The 21,819-nt window shown below is 33.0% G+C and overlaps 1 protein-coding gene across 4 annotated transcripts in view; it reads left to right on the top strand.

The window, feature by feature from the left end:
• Positions 1-18,237, top strand: part of LOC114326144 (xylulose kinase) — a 154,871-nt gene extending 136,634 nt beyond the window's left edge. For all 4 annotated transcript variants that reach the window (XM_028274390.2, XM_028274393.2, XM_028274392.2 and 1 more), the window contains 4 exons: positions 2,164-2,308; positions 4,802-5,088; positions 11,883-11,980; positions 17,959-18,237. In XM_028274390.2, the coding sequence (XP_028130191.1) occupies positions 2,164-2,308; positions 4,802-5,088; positions 11,883-11,980; positions 17,959-18,159 (731 nt within the window). In that variant the 3' untranslated portion in view covers positions 18,160-18,237. The remainder of the gene's footprint in view (positions 1-2,163; positions 2,309-4,801; positions 5,089-11,882; positions 11,981-17,958) is intronic.
• Positions 18,238-21,819: the final 3,582 nt, after the last annotated feature.

Genomic DNA, 21,819 nt, shown 5'->3' with positions numbered 1-21,819 from the left:
TGTGGTCTTACTCTCGGTCGTTTACTTTGGTAAGGTCTCCAATGTTGTATCGTGGCATTCCAACGTTGGTCTTTTTGTCTAACAGTGTGGCCTGCAAAGCTCCATTTAAGTTTGGCAACTTTTGTTGTTATGTCCTCGACTTTTGTTTTTGATCTTACCCAGTCGCTCCTCTTTTTATCTGACAGTCGTATACCTAACATTGCTCTTTCCATAGCTCTTTCTGTTGTAGCTAGTTTATTCATATTTGCCTTGGTTAGGGTCCAGGTTTGACACCCATATGTCATGATAGGAAGGATGCACTGGTTGAACACTTTGGTCCTCAAATATTGAGGTATTTTGCGGTTCTTAAGTATCCAACCAAGTTTTCCAAATCCTGCCCATGCTAGTCTTGCTCTCCTATTAATTTCCGCACTTTGGTTTTCTTTGTCAAGTTTCAGGATTTGGCCTAGGTAGATATATTCCTGGACTTTTTCTATCTCACTGCCATTTATAGTTATGCGTCTGGGGTCATCTGTGTTTGTCATTATTTTTGTTTTCTTCATGTTCATTTTTAGGCCGACGTATTGGGAGCTGCCTGCGAGTTCCTCTATCATAATTTGCAGTTCCTCGAATGAGCTCGCTATAATCACAATGTCGTCAGCGAATCTGAGGTGATTTAGCTTCTTGCCATTAACGTTAATGCCATAGGTTGACCAATTTGTCGTTTTGAAGACGTCTTCTAGTGCTAGGTTGAAAAGCTTTGGCGATATTACGTCTCCTTGTCTCACGCCTCTCTTAATAGGGATGGGATTTGTATTTTCGTCTAGTTGTACTATCATAGTTGCATTTTCATATATATTATGTATTAGTTGTCTATATCTCGAATCTATTCTACAATTAGAATAAGAATTGGAATAAGAATTAAGGAAGATAAATATAGGTAAATACCATAACCGTAGCAACAACATTTTTAAAAAATAACTAAGAAACTATTAGAATTAACCAAAAACTAAAAATCAAGCTTCAGCAAGGAAAACTAACGAGAAAGTACTCAGGACAAGCACAGGAGAACAACTGTGACAGACTTGGCGAACTACGACAAACAGTTTATTAGAAATACAATTTAGGTACCCTTTTCACATGACTGAAGATTGTCTTGTATCATTGAAGCTTTAGTAAGTAGAAAAGGCTTGAAGAGGCCTACGACTGCACTGGAATTATGAGTTGTTTCTCCAGGATTGTAAAATATTTGGGATGTAAATGGAAGAAAACGAAAGATACTCGTTTTTTTAATTGAATGGAATGACAATCGTGCTCTACCTCTTGATATTATCATCATCATCACGTAGCGCTACAACCCTGGGTGGGTCCTGGCTGACTGTACAACTTTGTTCCAATTTGTTCGGTCTTCCATCAACCTAGGTTCAAATGGAATGTTTATTTTTCGGAGATCTGACTGGATGTTATCTCTCCATCGCATTCTGGGACGTCCAAGTGGTCTTTTACCTGTAGGAATCTCCTCCCATACAAGTCTCTCGTTATGAAGTCTGTGTACGTGGCCTGCCCATCTTAGTCGCTGTGATTTAATTTCTTGGACAATATCGTTGTCATTGTAGAGTCTTTTAATTCGATGTTGGTTCTGATCCTATACTGGTTTGTGTTAATGTCGTGGTGAGGCCCGAAAATTTTTCTAAGTATTTTTCGTTCAAAACGTCTGAGCTTTTCTTCTTGTGATTTGGTCATGGTCCACGTTTCGCATCCATATGTTAGTCCAGGTCTGACGATGGATTTATAGATTTTGATCTTGGAACTTCTTGTAAGATTTTTTGATTTTATAAGCTTATCCAGTGCGAATTGACAGCGATTTGCTGATTGGATTCTGTCTTCTATTTCTTCAGTAACATTGTTGTCACCTGTGATTACGGCCCCCAGATACTTAAAACGTTGTACTCTTTCGAAATTGAAGGTGTTGACCGTCACATTTTGTCCTATCCTGTCTCTTCGTGTCGTTCTATTTATACACATATATTTCGTCTTCTCTTCATTAATCCTCAGCCCTACTTCGCTTGTTGCTCCTTCCACCTTGTTGAAAATGGCTTTTGTGGATAGAATGGAGTCTCCAACGAGATCAATGAATATTACCTTTCTATGAATTAATATTAACATCTTATATTATCTTTTTAGGTATGAGGCTTAGCGAGAACTGGATAGCCGTAAGTTTAGGGACCAGTGATACAGTCTTCCTTTGGCTACAAGAGCCCAAAATAGTTCTGGATGGTCATGTACTTTGTAACCCAATAGATGAAAATGCTTACATGGGCATGTTATGGTAAGTTCAAATTTAGTTAGGTTAAAATATAGCTAATCATGCTCAATCACAACGAGATATGAGAAAAATAAGACCTGTCATTCGTGTGGCAATCATATATTGTATGACAATATATAACATTTTATAAATAGGTACAACTTGTGAAATATAGGGTGTTCTATCTAATCAGCCCTAAACATCCATCCTTGGATATAGGCCTCCTCTTCCTTCTTCCATGCCTCTCTATCTTGGACAATTTGCATCCATTTTGACCCAATGTGCTTCTTCAGGTCATCTGACCATCATCGCATTTGTGGCATTCCCCTTTTTGTTTGTGATTCCACGGTCTCCAATGTATAATCGTCTTAGTCCATCTTTCATCCTTCTGCCTTCTGCCGTAGGGTGTGTCCGGCGAACTTCCATTTAAGCTTTGCTACTTGGGTTGAGGCATCTTTTACTTTTGTTTTGTTACGGATCCATTTGTTTCTTTTCCTGTCTGATAGTTTAATGTTCAGCATTTGTCTTTCCATGGATCTTTCTGTCTTTGCTATTTTTTCCATATTTTCTTTTGTAAACGTCCATGTCTGAGAGCCATATATTAGAACAGTGAGTATACATTGATTGAAGACTCTTGTTTTTAGATATTGCGGGTATTTTCTGTTCTTTAGAATATAAGACAGTTTTCCGAATGATGCCCAGGCCAATATTATTCTGCTCTTTATTTCTTCGGTCTGATTTTCTTTATTTAATCTAGTGATTTGTCCTAGATATATATATATACTCTTTTACTTGTTCTATTCTTGTTTGTGCCACTGTAATTATTAGTTCTTCTTGTTGCTTGGTCATGGTTTTTGTTTTACTATAATTCATCTTCAGTCCTATCTTTGTCGATTCTTTATCTAGTTCTTCCATCATTTTTTGTAGTTCTTTACTTCTTTCTGTTATTAATACAATATCTTCACCATATCGTAAGTGATTCAGATATTGACCGTTTATGTTTATACCCAAGCCATCCCAGTGTAGTTCTTTGAACACATCTTCTAGCGCTTGGTTGAATAGCTTGGGCGAGATGGTATCTTCTTGTCTTACTCCTCGGTTTATTTTAATAGGCTCCGTTTGTTTCATTAGCTTAATAGTTTTTGTTGCCTTATTATATATATTTGTAATGGAGTCGGTATATCTGTAGTCTATTCTGCTGTTTTGTAGGGAATTCTTTACTGCCCAGTGTTCCACACTATCAAATACTTTTTCGAAGTCAATAAATGCCATGTATAGTGGAATATGATATCCGTTATCTTTTTCGATTAATATCTTCATCGTTAAAAGGTGGTCACTTGTACTGAAGTTTTTTCTAAATCTGGCCTGCTCTCTTACCTGGTATCCATCTAATTTAGTTGTTAATCTGTTTGTTAATATATTTGTTAATAGTTTGTACATCACATTTAGTAAAGTTGTGGGTCTGTAATTCTTCAGATCCTTTTTATCTCCTTTCTTAAACAGTAACAGTGTGTTGGGTATTTGTTTTGTCATTAAAATTTGATTCATAAGTATGTACAAAACTTCTCTAGTTGTTTTCCAACCATTTTTTAGCATTTCTACAGTTATCCCGTCTTTTCCTGGCGATTTATTATTCTTCATCTCCTTAAGTGCTCTTTTTATCTCATTCTTATTGATTTCTGGTTGTAAGTCGGAATTGACATTTTTTATTTTTATTTGTAGTTGCTTAAGGGTGTTACTTGACCGTATTGATATTAGGTTCAACTTACGATGGGCAGTCAACAGAAACACAATTCACCGAATGCGTTCCCACTTATTCTTCTACGCAAGTGGACCAAATTGCCAAGTATTACCGTATATTTGGCAAGCTGTACATATTATTGTCTTCCCACTGATCGTCTTCGGTCTTCCTCTTGGCTAACCATCCCTCACCGTCCATACTCTATTTTTTGTTGTCATTCAGCTTATGTGGTCGTTACATTCTACTCTTCCGTTTCTTACCCAGTTACATATTAACATTCTCCACTTTGCATCTCTGCCGTATATCTGTACTTTTAGCTCTGTCCCATAGTGTCTTATCATCGATATTTCAAAGGATTTCTTTATCTCTGCTGTTTTTAGCATTATTTTTATCCTCTCTGTGCCAGGTCGAGTTTCTGCCACATATGTCAAATTTATTAACATTTAATATGTAATCTCAGTGTTATTACAGCTTACTAAGTAGGTAGCCAGTTTCAAGTGTTAACGAGGTTTTCGATGATAATGGTCTGATAATACTGAGAACGTTCTGAAATTTTTAATCCTTTTTGGAGAATTTCAATTTTTTATAAAAATTGTGTACACTATAAAAGTTTTTTACGGCATTCTACATACTATGCTATAACATCCTATCTGAAAAAATTATTGACTTAAGAAACACTGTTTTAAGCTCCAAAATTGGGAATTTCCTTTTGGGAGAGATTTCTTTCAATTTAAAAAAAAATATATGTATTTACAATATTGCAATAATTTTTTTAGTTTTAAAAATGGTTCTTTTACAAGAGAAAGGATACGGGACCAATGCGCAGAAGGCTCATGGGATGTTTTCAATGAATTATTAGAAAGCACGCCTAGAGGAAATTTCGGAAATATAGGACTTTATTACGATAATCAAGAAATCATTCCATTTTTACATGGCGATTACAGATTCAGTAAGGGTGGTCGTGTTACCAAGTTTAATAGTTTAGAGGTCGAAGTGAGAGCTGTTATTGAAGGGCAGTGTATTAGGAATAGAGCTTATTCCGAAGATTTTGGACTTAAAATAGGTAACTTATTTTTTTCTATGAAAAATTATTAGGTATTCGTCACAGTAGACACTTATAGTCTAAGATCTGAATATAGATCGATCTGTACCCATCTGCTTGCCGGATGAAACATTGTTTTTATTAACTTTCATATATAGGTAGACAAATATTTCTAGCATGGGTTTCCTATCAAAATCGTGGCATAGCTATCCTTAGGGGGGGGGGGCGTAGTGGTTGAGATCAATATTTCAAGCACATTATTTTTAAAGTAGGTATGGTAGAATTATTTTATTTTTAAATTAAATAGGCATATTCAGTAGAATTTATAGATTATTCAAGAAAAAATTCAAGGAAAAATATTGAAAAATAAGCCAACGGTGGCAAATTTTTGAAGACACCTTAAAATATAATGAATTTTGCGGTGGATATCAGAACTCATCATTGGATCATGGTAAACAAAAAATTCAAAAAGATTTTATTAGCTTATGAGTTTTTCGAGGTAAGCTGTCGAGTTTTTTTTAGTTTTATCGATTTTTGACTTTTTGATATCGCTCAGAAGTCAAAACAACGATTTTTTTCTTGCAAAAAAGTGTAAAAATCAACATATTTATTATTGGTAAATGTCAAATAACAAATATTCAGAATTCATATTCGATATTGAACAGTATATTTTTATCACCCCGTATATCACATGAGCCAATTTGTTATGGTATAATACATGTACGGGTTTCTAATTTAGTTCACGAATTGTAAATTGTAAACAATAATTCGGGCAATTGCATTATTTAATTTGATGATCAAATATATTTCTTTGTTCTCAATATTTGTAAATATACTCAGCGCGTGGCTTGACACCAATACTAAGTGCCACCGCTGAGAAAGAATACACATTTAGAATCATTCTCAAGAATCACTTCAACCAGGCCAGAGGTGCCTTTAACTTCAATCAATATGTAGTATCATTACAGTCTTCAACTGAAACGCGAATAAGTCATAAGTCAATACTCAAAGTTCTCCCGGGGTGTAGGTCTCATTAATAAATTCTCGCATTACTATTTGGTGTTTCCATTCTCTCTGAAGAACAGCCTCCACTGAGCCCCACGAAATTTATACAGTAAACAAAAAATAAGCATTAAAGAAAAAATATCTCAACAACATTACTTCAAGGAATGTCTAAAGAAAATATATACAAAATTTCAGGTGGGTCGGTCAAGTAGTTTTTGAGTTACAAGGTCTACAGTCTTTGAAAAAAGCAGTTTTGAGGAAAAAGCGTTAAAAGTATTGTGAACTTTTATTTTTATTTTTTTTTGTCTGTCAAATCGTAAAATGATGCACACCGAAATATCTTTTTGAATCACGGAGTAATTTACAAAAGAAAATGAGAACAGTTGTTGACCGTTGTTCAACAAGCGAGTCGAAGATAGGGATATTCAATACTATCTCCCTACCTCCCTACCTTCGACTTGCTTTGCAGCAAGTTCGCGCCAGCACGTTTGATCGAGGTAAGAAACAGTCAACAGCTGTTCTCATCTTCTTTTGTAAATTACTGCGTGATTCATAATTCATATTCCGGCGTGCATCACTTTACGATTTGACAGGCAAAAGAGAAATTGAAAATAAAAGTTGACAATTTAAACGTCAAACGTTAAAAGCATTTTTCTCAAAACTGCTTTTTTTAAAGGCTGTGGACATTGTAACTCAAAAACTACTTGACCAACCCACCTGGAATTTTGTATATATTTTCTTTAGACATTCCTTGAGGTAACGCTGTCGAGATATTTTTTGTTTTATGCTTATTTTTTGTTAAACAATAATAAATATGTTGATTTTCACCCTCTTTGCAAACAATTCTTTGTTTTGACTTCTGAGTGGTATCAAAAAGTCAAAAAGTCGATAAAACTAAAAAGACTCGAAAGCGTTACCTCGAGAAACTCATAAGCTAATAAATTTTTTTTGAATTTTATGTTTACCATGATCCAATGATGAGTTCTAATGTCCAACGCAAAATTCATTATAATTGTGAGGTGTCTTCAAAAATTTGCCACCGTTGATTTATTTTTTAATATTTTTCCTTGAATTTTTTCTTGAATAATCCATGAATTGTACTGAATATGCCTATTTAATTTAAAAATAAAATTATGCTACCATACTTTAAAAAAATGTACTTATAATATTAATTTCAACTCCTACGCCCCCCTTAAGGATAGCTATGACACGATTTTGATAGGCAACCCATGGTAGAAATATTTGTCTATGTGTGAAATTTAATAAAAACAATGTTTCATCCGGCAAGCAGATGGGTACAGATCGACCTATATTCGGATCCCGTAGTATTAGCTAAAATATTATTAACTATTAACAACCCTAAATGTTTTTTGAAAAAATAGGTAGGTATACCTACACAATATTAGGGCATCAAATTAAATGTTAGTCCGAAAATTAGAAAGTTAGTCCGATTTTATTTTCATGTGTTTTCGTTATATTCATTGCTTTTATCGTCAAATATATAAAGACCAATTAGTTTGGAGCTATTACACTGGGAATGCTCCTAGACACTTTAGTTTCTTATTTTTTTGTAGTTCTGGACAAACTAAACTGATTGAATTAAATATTTTACTTGTTACCAGAGAACGGCAGTTCTCGCCAGTGGCGCACACCAACACGCGACACTATATACAGGGTGTTTGGTAAAGAATGGGCCATAGCTTAACCTCAGCTTCCTGAGGTTAAAATAGGCCGATTTAAGCTAACTTACCTTAGTACAAAGTTACAAACCGAGATACAGGGTGTCAAAGTTAAACTTTTTTTTGATTTATTATTGAATATTTCCTGACAGGTATGAGATAACAACATGAAATTTGGTATGTGGGGGTTTTTTGGGTCGAGAAAACTAAATTCCCTACCAAAAATGATGTACTGCCCAGAGGGCGCCACATACGCCTTTCAGCACTCATTCATTACATTCAATTTTTTTTATCCCTCACTCTGTATAATTTTGACATTAAAATTTTTATTCTCCTATTAGTTTTACTTAAAAAAGGTATACTTTTTCATCTCCCTAAACTCAACCGTTTTCGAGATAAACGCATTTTAAATCTGCGATACACCATCATTTTTAGCATAATATCATTGTAGTTCCACCCGAAAAATAACTTAAAACCATAATAATTGTGCCAGTTCTCAAATTTATGTCATTGCATCGCAAATTCCAATTGAAGAAATTTGCGATACATTTTTGGATAATTTTATGGTTTAATTTATTTTTCGGGTGTAACTACAATGATATTATGCTAAAAATGATGGTGTATCGCAGATTTAAAATGCGTTTATCTCGAAAACGGTTGAGTTTAGGGAGATGAAAGAAGTATACCTCTTTTAAGTAAAACTAATAGAAGACTAAAAATTTTAATGTCAAAATTATACAGAGTGAGGGATAAAAAATAATTGAACGTAATAAATGAGTGCTGAAAGGCGTATGTGGCGCCCTCTGGGCAATACATAATTTTTGATAGGGAATTTAGTTTTCTCAACCCAAAAACCCCCACATACCAAATTTCATGTTGTTATCCCATACCTGTCAGGAAATATTCAATAATAAATAAAAAAAGTTTAACTTTGTCACCCTGTATCTCGGTTATTATAAACTTTGTACTAAGGTAAGTTAGCTTAAATCGGCCTATTTTAACCTCAGGAACCTGAGGTTAAGCTATGGCCCATTCTTTACCAAACACCCTGTATATACAAGAAATTTTCGATTTTCTAAATCTAACTGATTTGAAAGATCGGCCAAGTCCCATTTTAAAGTTCAGGAAAAGACTCACCCATTCATATGTCAATCATCCATTTTGGTCCAAGGGTGTGGATTTTACGGCCCTTTCTATTTAGGGTCTGTTTTTCGTTCTCGTCCCCAAAACTCCCAAAAACTTCAAAAATTTAAGTCCGACCTTTGCGGCTTCTAATAGTACTGGTCATTACCTTTGCAACGCATGTTTAATTTTGAAAATCGGTTATACCATTCAAAAGTTACCGAGCTCAGAAGTATGAATCAATTTTTATTTAAAAAAGGGAAAATGTTTGTGGATATGTATGTATGTGTGTTTAACAGTTAAACCGATTTGAATTTTTTTTCTGTGTTTGAAGAGGGGGTCTGGGCCGATTCAGAACCGGTGTAGTTTGTGACTTTTGACCACCCATAAGCCAGCTAGAGGACTTGGTAGGTACAAAACGGCATATTTTTTGGGGGTATATATCTTTGTAGATCAAGAAGAGACAGGAGAACCGCAAATACACCAAATCAATAGTGTTGAGTTAAGCTTTCAAATGGTGTCTAAGCCGTCAGGATCAGACGTACACACGGCTCAGTATAGCCGAAAAACTGAAAAACTATACTTTGAAATTTTTTTTTCGACAATTACAATTTTAGACGAATCTAGCGGTGTATGTCATATCCGGGCAAATTCGAATTTTTAAGTTATAGGCTTCATAAGTATGATCAAATCTATTTCCTACGGGAAAACCCGTTTCTCAAGCTCAATAATTCCTGTAATAGCTTCAGTTATCATATTTGACCTTAGATCCATCAGATACTACTGGTAAATACGTTTCAAACTCATGTTTACTGATCAAAATCGGTTAAGCCTTTTAGAAGTTATTAAAGCTACAAAAGTATAATCCAATTAACGATTATTCCCGAAATGGTTTATGTAGTTGTAGTGATTACGACGCTAAATTTGATCTAGCAACGGGCAATCCGACTTCATTTACCGGTCATCTCAATATTTTTTTTCAATCTATTTCGAATAGAAAAAAATCTAGTGTACATTAGATGGACACTAGATCATTTGGGAGATAATGCAACAAAGTTGACCATTTATAAAGCTTAACTAGTAATAGAGGAACATTGCATTCAACTTCATACATTTAATTTATAAATAACTTTGAAAAATTCCTGATACAAGAATAAAAAACCGCTAAACGCCTTAAAAATGAGTGGCGCATACAATATTCCAGCTACAAAAGATCTGATATGAATATTACGTGGTGCGAAAATGTATTTTCATTTTGATGTAAAACAAAATTCTAGTTTTATTTTAAAAATTTTTTCCATAATATTTGCTAAATTTGAAGTAAACGCGCCATAAAAGAGTTTCAAAATTCAAACTGTATCAAAGTTACTCTTTTGTGGCGCGTTTACTTCAAATTTAGCAAATATTATAGGTCTGGATCCCGCGTATGAAAAAAAAATTGATTAATAGCAAGCTGAAAATTTGTTAATAGCTTAAGGGTGTCTAGTGGGATAAACTTTGATATATGAGAACACTGGAACAGGGGCAGTTTTAATTGTGGAACAGGTTAAAAATTTGGAACGGCCAGACCACGAAAACGGCACATTTATTTTGTCCGACAGAATAGACTTAAACTCTCCGAACAGAGATTAAACTCTCATGCAAAAATCAGACTGCTATTTATCACCTGTCATAATTCCTGTCATTTGACATATTCTACATGTTCCACTCATTAAAACACCCATTTGGTGATAAATAGCAGTCTGATTTTTGCATGAGATTTTAATCTCTGTTCGGAGAGTTTACGTCTGTTCTGTCGGACAAAATACATGTGCCGTTTTCGTGGTCTGACCGTTCCAAATTTTTAACCTGTTCCACAATTAAAACTTCCCCTGTTCCAGTGTTCCCATATATCAAAGTTTGTTCAACTAGACACCCTTAAGCTATTAACAAATTTTCAGCTTGCTATTAATCAACTTTTTTTTCATACGCGGGATCCAGACCTATTATGGAAAAATCTTTTAAAATAAAACTAGAATTTTGTTTTACATCAAAATGAAAATACATTTTCGCGCTACGTAATATTCATATCAGATCTTTTGTAGCTGGAATATTGTATGCGCCACTCATTTTTAAGGCGTTTAGCTGTTTTTTATTCTTGTTCTTAAAGTACATGACGCTTTTCAGTTTTGACAATCAATTCTATTTTTTACAATGGCGATGTGATAGTATGACATGAACAGTGGCGTGTTCTATACATTTTAATAAATACTTAACATAATATTTTTAAAGAATTCGCTGTAAAACGAAATCAAGAGACGTCCTATATTTCAGTTCGTTCAGAGAGCGTCATAAACGCCCATACTAGTTTCACTCTAGAGATCTTCAGAGGGCGTGTATATGACTATCTGACGGAGATAGTCACATATACACCCTCTGAAGATCTCTAATGAGAGTGAAACTAGTAAGGGCTTTCATGACGCTCTCTGAACGAACTGGAATATAATACGTCTCTTGATTTCGTTTTACATCGAATTCGTTTGTATTAGTTTAACTCCTAACTGAGTATCGGGACTAAATTTTCGTTGGGATTTTGCCACGCTGAATAAGCAGGAAGTGAGGTGCAAATTTTAGACCTCACCGTGTCTTCTTTTATTCACCATTCGCTTGGTTTGCAAGTAATAGAAACCACGAAGGCGTAACCACAAACTTTGTTTCATTAGTGGTTTTATTTCTCCGGAAATAAAACTTCGAATTATTTTTTTAAATTCTATCACTGAATTGGTGATGGTTTATTTATCTTTCTATTTTTCTTGAACTTTTGATTCACAGACGGTAATGGTTATTTTACCTTACTCTTCCATATCACCAAAACCATCAAATAATGAACATTTACATCTTAAGTGTTTTAGGAATTTGCTTTAGGCTTATTTACAAAGTTGATAGCATACCATTTGATCACCAGTTGTATTAATAAAATTTGTGTGTTTTTATTTGCAACATAAATTGACAATTTATATTATTTTTTAGATAAAAATACGAAGATTCTAGCTACAGGTGGTGCTTCCAATAATAAAGCAATTCTTCAAGTGTTGTCTGATGTATTTAATGTACCAGTGTATGTGCAAGTAAGTAATTTGTATATAAATACTTGTTCACTGTTCCGTAAAGCAGATCTTACCTTTGCACTTCGCACTCGTATTTCCACCTTGCTACTCGTATTTCACACGTGTTCAATTGGGGGTATATCTGGAGATCTCGGAGGTCAGGGTAACAGTTACTAAAATCTGTTCAAAGAAGACCATGGTGACTCTCGCAATGTGTGACCTTGCGAAAAATTTGACGTTAGAGCTTCAGAATGTGGGGTATGAGATGAGGTTCCAGAATTTCTTCTACCTATCGGTGAGCTATCATGTTTCCTCAATCGAAGAGGTGACCTTGAACTATAAGCGATAGCACCTCACACCATAACCACAATAGTGCACTACTGTCGTTCTACAAAAAATGTGGATTTCGTCTTTTATCATGTGTCATGTTCTGACCCTGGCTCTTTATGATGAATCCTTGGACAGAATCGAGATTCATCACTAAAGACAACCACATTCCATTGGAAAGTGGTGGCACCCAGAGTTGCCGAAAACTGCGATTTTGACGATAAAATGTTCGCATCGCAATTTGTTTTCCATGTTCTACAAACCATTCATTTGGAATTGGCATCGTAGTACAGATGCGGTTTCTTAGACACATCAACCTCAGGCGACAATCTTGACGAGAGTAATATTGCTGCTCAGTAGTAGGTACAGATGTCTGGGTACTGGATTACTTATTTAGTAACCATGCCATTGACTTTTCTGATGTAAAGTTCCTCCATTGATCTTGGACCGTTAAAGAAATGATCGCCAATGACCATAAGAGTAAAAATGAGATAAGGACCACTTTAAATACTAAGTAGCTACAGAACTCGCCTATGCCTTCTTATTTCCCACATAACTGTAAAGAGTGGTTCAAAGAGGTGACGGAGAAGAAATCAATAAACATAAGGTCGATGAAGAAGTTATCATCACAATATTAGACACTTATTTGTGCATTGTGTGACAAGAGATAAGAGCGCGAATCGGAAAATTAGATCCAACTTCAACCGTATGGGGGCCTTTTTCAAGAGCCACAACCTTTCTGTTAGTATAAAAGTAAGAATGCTGCGATGCTACGTCTTCTCTGTGCATTTTTATGGTGTTGAATCGTGGACCTTGAACGAAGATATGTGCCGAAAATTGGAAGCATTTGAGAGGTGGCTCTATCGAAGAGTTCTTAAAATCCCCTGGACCGACCGGGTCACAAATGAGGAAGTCCTTAGAAGAATGGGGAGAAACAGAGAGGTGCTAACTACCGTCAAATCTCGATTGGAATACTTTGGACACATACTATGCGAAATGAATCCAGAGATGCTCTCCTACAAGAAAAAATATTTGGAAAGTGAGGTCCAGGAGGAAGAACATCCTACCTCAGAAGCTGGCTCAACACAACATCTGTGCAGCTTTTCTGCAGATAAATTAAAAATTGTAATGATGATCGCCAACATTCGTCACGGATAGGCACATCAAGAAGAATTTCTGTATCAATGTTTTCATTTGTGTCATTATTTGGTGAAAATATGGACAATAAACTGCTATGAAAGATGTTATTAACTACAACTGCACAAGCTTATAAATCTTCTGCAATATTGTTTAGAGTAATTATATTAAAACTTAAATTATTTTTTATTAATATTGCAACACCAGTTGTGCAATCGGCTCTATCGTTTCGGACAATTGAATAACCGGTAAAAGGATAATTTTTGTTTGGGTTAAACCAAGACTCGCTAATTATAATCTAGTAAAATAAAATTACACTACCTACATGTAAATCAAAATGTAAATTCGTACAGATTGAAACAAACTTTATATCAAAGTTTAGGTGGGTACAAAAGATATTTTCAAGAAAGTATCCAAGTCATACAAGGGGATCATTGTTTAAATAATTAAAAAGGGGTAATTTTTGCGTAAAAATTACTTTTTTAACTGCTGAGGTCATCCAATTACTAATGAAGGTCTATAGGATTGTTTTCTTTAAGTTGAAGGGTGAATCTTTCATATAAGACTTACTAAATTAAATTTGGCCCCCTATTTATTTAAATAATTATACATAAAACTTTAAAAACAAATTTACAAAAAGTTATTTTTAGCGTTTTAAATAAGCACTATAAAATATCTTATTTTACAGGATAAGTTGCGGTTATCAGTATTAATAAAAAAAATTGGTGCAAAAATATTTAATATTTTTTGAGATATTGAATTTGTTTATTAAATATTACTCTATTTTCAATTGCAAAAACGCGGTTGTTGCCAAAGAAATATTAACCTGTATTAAATCTTTTTATTTTTATGTATATTTTCGATAAATGTATTGATAAATTCAAATTTCAATTAAACTTCCCTCTAAAATGACATTTGAAAAGTATTCAAATTTGTTTATAATTTGTTTTTTTAATAGCGTCGCGGGAATTAAATATTTTGAAATGCCGTTTCGATAATTGGGTTCCTGGGAATTTTTCACTAATTAACAAATTTTTTTGTCTTTTTTCCTCTTCTTTTTTTTTTCTTGGAATTATATTACTACGGGCCCTTTTTGGGTTAAGTTTCATTAAGAATGTCGAATCTCTAAGTTGTAGATTCTAGACCTAAAAATATTAAGATTGGTCTAAAATCACTTAAATAAAATGTGACTACTTACTGAGTTACAGGGTGTTTTATTTAAAAATTTAAAAATTATTTTTACCAAGTACTTTCAAACTATTTGACGTATCCTTATCATACTTGACAGAAAGTGTGAGTACCATACAGTCTACTAAATTGTGATAAATAAAAGTTTCTAGTTACCACCAGAGGCGTACGACAGGGGACAGTTAATGGTTGACCCTTCCCAAATTCTACGCCACTGAGGAAATTACTATTTTAGCGAAATTTTTCGATTCTCCAATACTTTCTATGTAAATAATATACTCCTTACTGGTAACGATTAAGTCATTAGTTTTCGAGATATTGGACGTTAAAAATGAAACGGCATAGTTATTTTGATTCATTCATTCATTCATTTTAAACTTCCAATATCTCTCAAACTGATGACTTTATCGATACCAATAAAGTTATTTACATACAAAGTATTGGAGAATCGAAAAATTTCGCTACAATAGTAATTCAATCAGTGGCGTAGAATTTGGAATGGGTCAACCATTCACTATCCCCTGTCGCACGCCTCTGGCACTAGCTAGAAACGTTTATTAATCACAATTTGGTAGGGTGTATAATTGCCACACTTTCTGCCAAGTATGATAAGGATACGTCAAATAGTTTTAAAGTACTTGGTAACAATAATAATTTTTAAATTTTTAAATAAAACTCCCTGTAACTCAGTAAGTAGCCACATTTTATTTAAGAGATTTTAGTTAAATCTTAATATTTTTAGGTATAGAATCTACAACTCCGTAGTAATATAAATCCAAGAAAAAAAGAAGAAAAAACGACAAAAAAATTTTGTTAATTAGTAAAAAATTCCCAGTAACCGAATTATCGAAACGGCATTTCAAAATACTTAATCCTTGCGACGTTATTAAAAAACAAATTATAAACAAATTTGAATAATTTTCAAATGCCATTTTAGGGGGGAGTTTAATTGAAATTTGAATTTATCAATACATTTATCAAAAATTTACATAAAAATAATGAGATCTTAAGCAGGTGAATATTTCTTTGGCAACAACCGCGTTTTTGCAATTGAAAATATAGTAACATTTAATAAACAAATTCAATATATCAAAAAATATTAAATATTTTTTGACTAATTTTTTTTTTGATTAATACTGGTAACATATCGCAACTTAGTCTGTAAAATAAGATATTTTATAGTGCTTATTTAAAACGCTAAAAATAATTTTTTGCAAATTTGTTTTTAAAGTTTTATATACAATTATTTAAATAAATAGGGGGTCAAATTTGATTTAGTAAGTCTTATGTGAAAGATTTACCCTTCAACATTGCAGAAAAAATCCCATAGACCTTCATTAATAAGTGAATTACCTCAGCAGTTAAAAAAGTATTTTTTTTTCAAAAAATAACCCCTTTTTAATTATTTAAACAATGATCCCCTTGTATGATTTGGATACTTTCTTGAAAATATCTTTTGTACCCACCTAAACTTTGATATAAAATTTGTTTTAACCTGTACGAATTTACATTTTGACTTTTTTTATTTTATTAGGCTATTAAAGCTATATCAATTTTGTAATCATTTAAAGCTTTGACCAAACTAAGTTTATTAGCAACCGCAGAGCGGGCATTCCATTGCATAATATTAATTGAATCAATATTCTTCATAATCGATTTGTGCATCATGATTATCAGTAATATTTTTAATAAAATTAATGTCAATTTTTGAAAGGTCATCAAAAGAGGAATCTTCATTAATTACTTTTTTAAAAATTCATCACCACATAATTCTAGAACCGTCTGTTCTCTGGGTGGAAAAGTAATTGAATTTTCAGGACCAAATCTATAAGGAAACATGGGTTGATATGTTAAAACAGTTTTCGGGGGCGACGAAGCTCTACGTCTTTTGTTGGGATTTCTTATTTCAGATTGGGACACATGTATAGAATTCGATTGGATAGCTTGTGACAAAAATAGTTTTGGTTGTGGATGCGGTCTAACTCTAGGTTGTGATAGGGGGGGGGAGGAATTCTTGTTCTGTCAAATGAGATAACATCTGAAAATTATTTTGTAATTTAAGTGTGGAAGCATATGAAGAATTATTATTACGTTTTGCTTCAGAAAAAGTTAAATTATCTTCAGCCATCTTTTTTTTAATTGCATATTGTGTTATATAAAATGGACAGTCTTCTGAAATAGATCTATGAGTATTAGTTTTACAATAAATACAACAGTTGTCTTGTTGTTCGAGACATGAATGAGACTCTTCCCTTTCTTTACCACAGTTTATACAAAGCGTTGTTACGCTACGGCATTGTTTGGCTACATGGCCATATTTCAAACACTTAAAACATTGCGTCACCCTGAAAATATACGGTTCTACTGGACAGGAGACCTAGTTAATGAAAATATTTGATGGCAAAATATTTCCCTCAAATGTAACAATCACAGTTTGTCTAGGCACCAAAACTGTTTCATCATTTGTCACGATTTTTCGTTTCACTCTCTGGACATCGGTGATTGTTACATGCGATAGAAATTTTTTAAAAAGATACTGTTCATCAAAAATAGTATCAACATGATTAAGGACACCTTTCCTAGATAATTGATTATTAGGTATAAATGCTTTTAAATTTTCTTTTTGAAGGTTTGGGTTAGTAATTAGATTATTGGCATCTCTGATGGATTTTAATTGTACCCTAATTCTATTCTTACCTACCCTGTATATTCTTAATATATTTTGAACGCAAAGTTTCTTGTAAAGAATGTGTCCAACTGACATGGGGTGTAAATTTCCAATGTGGTGTGAATTTGCAATGCTTTGATCATTTACTTTTTCGATAAAACATATACAAATTCCGAATAAATGTTAGGTTTTTGCAAATTAAAGATCTTACTGTTTTGCTGGTTTTTATCAGTGGTATTTTTACTGCTGTTGGTAGGGTCGATGTGTTCGGTGACAGAATTCATTTCATCAAGTGTTTCATTTTCTTGTATCTTCCCTTCATCGGGGGGATGATCGTTGACCATTGTAGATAACCTCACAAACACTATTCACTGGTTTTTACCAATATAAGTAAATTTATTATAGTAAATATAAGTAATTTAATGAGTTTTAAAAGTTAAACCAGAAAAAAATTAAATGTCCAAACACAACACAATCCAATTACTGCGAAAAGAAGTTGTGGTCAACCCATCGGACCTTTACATCTTATCAGTAAAAGTAACTAACAAAAAACTAACTATTTAAAATAATTTTATAAAGGTTTTTCAACAAAAAGTTCAAAATTGACAAGTAGGTAATCGTTATTTCACTTATTTTGTAAGTTTATCTTAATGTTTATATTTTAAATTTTCTTTTTTAGCAAGCTGCAAACTCCGCTATGCTGGGTGCAGCATACCAAGCTAAACATGGTTTGTTCTTCGGTCAAAAATCGTATCGTGATGTGATGTCTCCACTACCCGAACCAGAACTGGCCTGCACACCTTATCAAGACGCCGAATCAATTTATATACCAATGGTACATAGATATAGAGCCATTGTAAAAGAACTCACGGCACAATAATCAAGCAATTAAAATATTAAACATTAAATTTATTTTATTGTTGTTCCTTGTTTTGTATAATAAAGTCAATTCAGTGAATTTACATGGGTTTCGTATTAAATAAGCAATGATTCAACGGTACAAATTGTTATATACATGCATCTTCTTCTTTAGGTGCAGGGTGCAGAGTGTCCTTATTCAGATGTTGTCTTGTCACCATGTTTACAATTTCCTGAAACCTTTTTCTCTGTCGGTTGTTGCGCGAAATAATTCTTCTACTGTGGAATCACACCATTGTCTAATATTACGCAGCCATGAAAGTTTCTTTCGACCAATTTTAATCCCTTTCCTAATCGGGGGGGGGGGGGGGATGAGAGTTGTCTAGTGCATTTAGGACTGATGTTATATGACTTGCGTTATACAAGATACCAAATCTTCAGGTAAGAACCAATTATAAAATATTTATTTCTAGGGTAAATAGAAATATTTATCTGATTTATATTACATATAATTATGAGTGACATACTGATTATGTGTTACATATGTGGCGTCTATAAGCAAAGGGGTATAAGTGTAATTTTGTTCAAGTTTGAGATAAGTACTAGATATACATACTCTGGGCTAATTAGCAAAATACAAGGAAAAGTTATTTACCAGCAATTTTATTGCTGGAATCGAATCTTATTATTGTATGTATTAATAATATAGATATGCAAAGTCCGCAGATAGTGTGCTACTTTTTTTATAAACAAAATGGCGCCCGAAAATCGTGTTTTTTTTCAATTTTTGCTCTATAACTCCAAAGATTTTAACTTTAGACCAAAAACACCCAAATAAAAATTCACCGCAATTAAATTCTGCATAGAGACGTGTTTTTTCCGATTTACTTCGACGAAAACTTTCCCCGGAAAAAGCGGGTATTTCCCACAAAATCTTTAATTTTCAACTAAACTTTTAGATAAGTAGTTGTTAATCAATAATTAAATAACTTGGTAACGTAAAAGCCCTTTCCGTATATATTATAATTCCAGACGTCTATGGAAATTGAATCAACAGTTTAGCAACAATTAAAATGTTAATTAAAAATTTACGGTCGCTATAATAACGACAATAATTATGATGCATAAGAATAGCTATAATTTTTTCATAAAAAGACACTATACCTATCTAATGTACTTTACAGAATTGAAATTGGACTATTTAAGCGGCCTCAGGAATATTTTAAAATTATAAACAATTTTTTGGTTTATAAACAAATAAAATATCTCGGGAAATATTAAACTAAATTAAATTGTGAAAACGGTATTCAAAAGGCAGCGGCAGGACGCTTCTTTTAAAAGAAAAAACGTTTAATTATGACGAGTGGTTCCTGAGATACAACCGGTCAAAGTTGACCGAAATTTACGGCAAAGATATAAACAATAGGATCATAATTTTCAAACCATCACCTTTTTGTTTTTGTCCTCTTTCGCCACACCAATTTTCATATTTTTAAAATCCTCATAACATATATTATTATAATAAAAACTAAAAATAATAAAAAAAAAATAGCAAAATTCCAATCAAAAATTAGGTTGAAGAAAATGTAACCCTCAAAGTTCAAAATCGGTATACGTTAACAAAATGCATTTTCTCGGCTTCCCATGGAGCAATTTCCTTCATTCTTTTTTTGTTCCATAATAACAGAGTATTCGCTCCGAGCGTTAACAAAGTGTCAAAGCAAAATCGACCGACCTGCTCATGGTGGCGGTTTTTTGAAATTTTATAAGGACGCTTTGTGTATGTTTAAATGAGACATTTAAAAAAATGTCGTGTCACGCTAGTGATATTATGTATTAATATAAACAGAAAATAAAAACGCACTATAAATTCTTCACTTTCCAATATTGATTATCAGTTTGATTTTGTATGCATAACCTCACTATTGCAGTTTATGTCAATAAATATTTATTAACGAAAAAGAGAATATTTTGTTGCACTATAAATTACAGTATAAATTAATAACTAATGAATTCTAACAATTGTATTCGGTTATTATCACTACAAAATAAAATATTCAAGTTTAACAAAATAATCCCATAAGACTCAATGTTAAAACGTCCTTACAAAATCTGACAGCGTATCACGTGACTGTACGTAGAGGGGAGACGCACGGAGCCAATAGAGCCGAGTGTTTTGTTATAATAGATTAATTTATTTATAAGAACAGAAAATTACATATTTTTTCCAGTTGTAGGCTTTTTTTAGATAAACTTACTACAAGTGTACCTTTTAAAGTTAAAAACATAAATATTCTCATTTGAAAGCTGTATAATTATTTAAACAATTTTTATTTAAACAAATTAAAATATTGTGTTATAATAAATAAATAAATTTATTATAACCAAAGAAAAGCAAGTTTGACATTTAAATGCGTTAGTTCGATGGCTCTACTCGAGTTACTTGGGAACAAAAAAATAATGAAGGAAATTGCTCCATGATAAGCCGAGAAAATGCATTTTTTTAACTTATACCGATTTTGAACTTTGAGGGTTACATTTTCTCCAACCTAATTTTTGATTGGAATTTTGCTATTTTTGGCAATTTTCACACGTATTATCCCCAAGTAGCAATTTGTCGACGCGACAACGTTGTCTACCGCGTGGCAACGTTTTGTTACAACGTTGTTATTGCCTAGAAGACGACCCTATTCTGCACTAATTTGGTGGACGATTTTTGAGTTGTCTTGACGTTGCCTAGGCAACCTCCTATGAAGCAACATTGTTTCGTAAGCGTTGCATAAGACAACTGAAGCGACTATAAAAAGAACTTGCGCGTGCAATGGTTGCTCAAGGAGTTAGACTAGTTATGTTTTTTTACCTATATTTTTAACACCTGTATGGTGAATGCGAAAACCAAAATGGTAACTATTTTGACATCGTATTAGGTATTTAAATTTATATAAATACATAAAGGACTTAAACAAAATTACCTGATCTGAAAATTTATAAACGCATCTCAGATTACCGTCAAATATGGATATTTCACCTTTAAAAAACACACGCGCTACTTTTTACGACATTTTTGACAAAAAATATGCAAATTTAAAAAAATCAAATTTTAATATAAAAGTTAAAATTTATGTTAAAGATGTTCTGTATAAATTTAATGTATTGATGGTGCTTTTAAAGGTATCAGAAAAAGGTATCATTTTTTATATTCTGTATTTTCATTTTCTTTACATCCCAAAAATCTCAAGTAAAACCAAAATGGTGCATTAAACAATATTACCTTATTACTAAAAAAATACCTTATTACCAACCCTAGACCGATAAGACAACTTAGAAGTCCAATCGCCAACCAGCCACTCTTCTATGAACCAAGTCTTCTATGAAAAGCAAGTTTGACATTTAAATGCGTTAGTTCGATGGCTCTACTCGAGTTACTTGGGAACAAAAAAATAATGAAGGAAATTGCTCCATGATAAGCCGAGAAAATGCATTTTTTTAACGTATACCGATTTTGAACTTTGAGGGTTACATTTTCTCCAACCTAATTTTTGATTGGAATTTTGCTATTTTTGGCAATTTTCACACGTATTATCATCGATAGTTTTTATTATAATAATATATGTTATGAGGATTTTAAAAATATGAAAATTGGCGTGGAGAAAGAGGACAAAAATAAAATGGTGATGGTTTG

Source organism: Diabrotica virgifera, chromosome 5 (genome assembly GCF_917563875.1).
Source record: "Diabrotica virgifera virgifera chromosome 5, PGI_DIABVI_V3a".
NCBI lineage: Eukaryota > Metazoa > Arthropoda > Insecta > Coleoptera > Chrysomelidae > Diabrotica > Diabrotica virgifera.
This window is presented reverse-complemented; position numbering and strand designations above follow the sequence as displayed.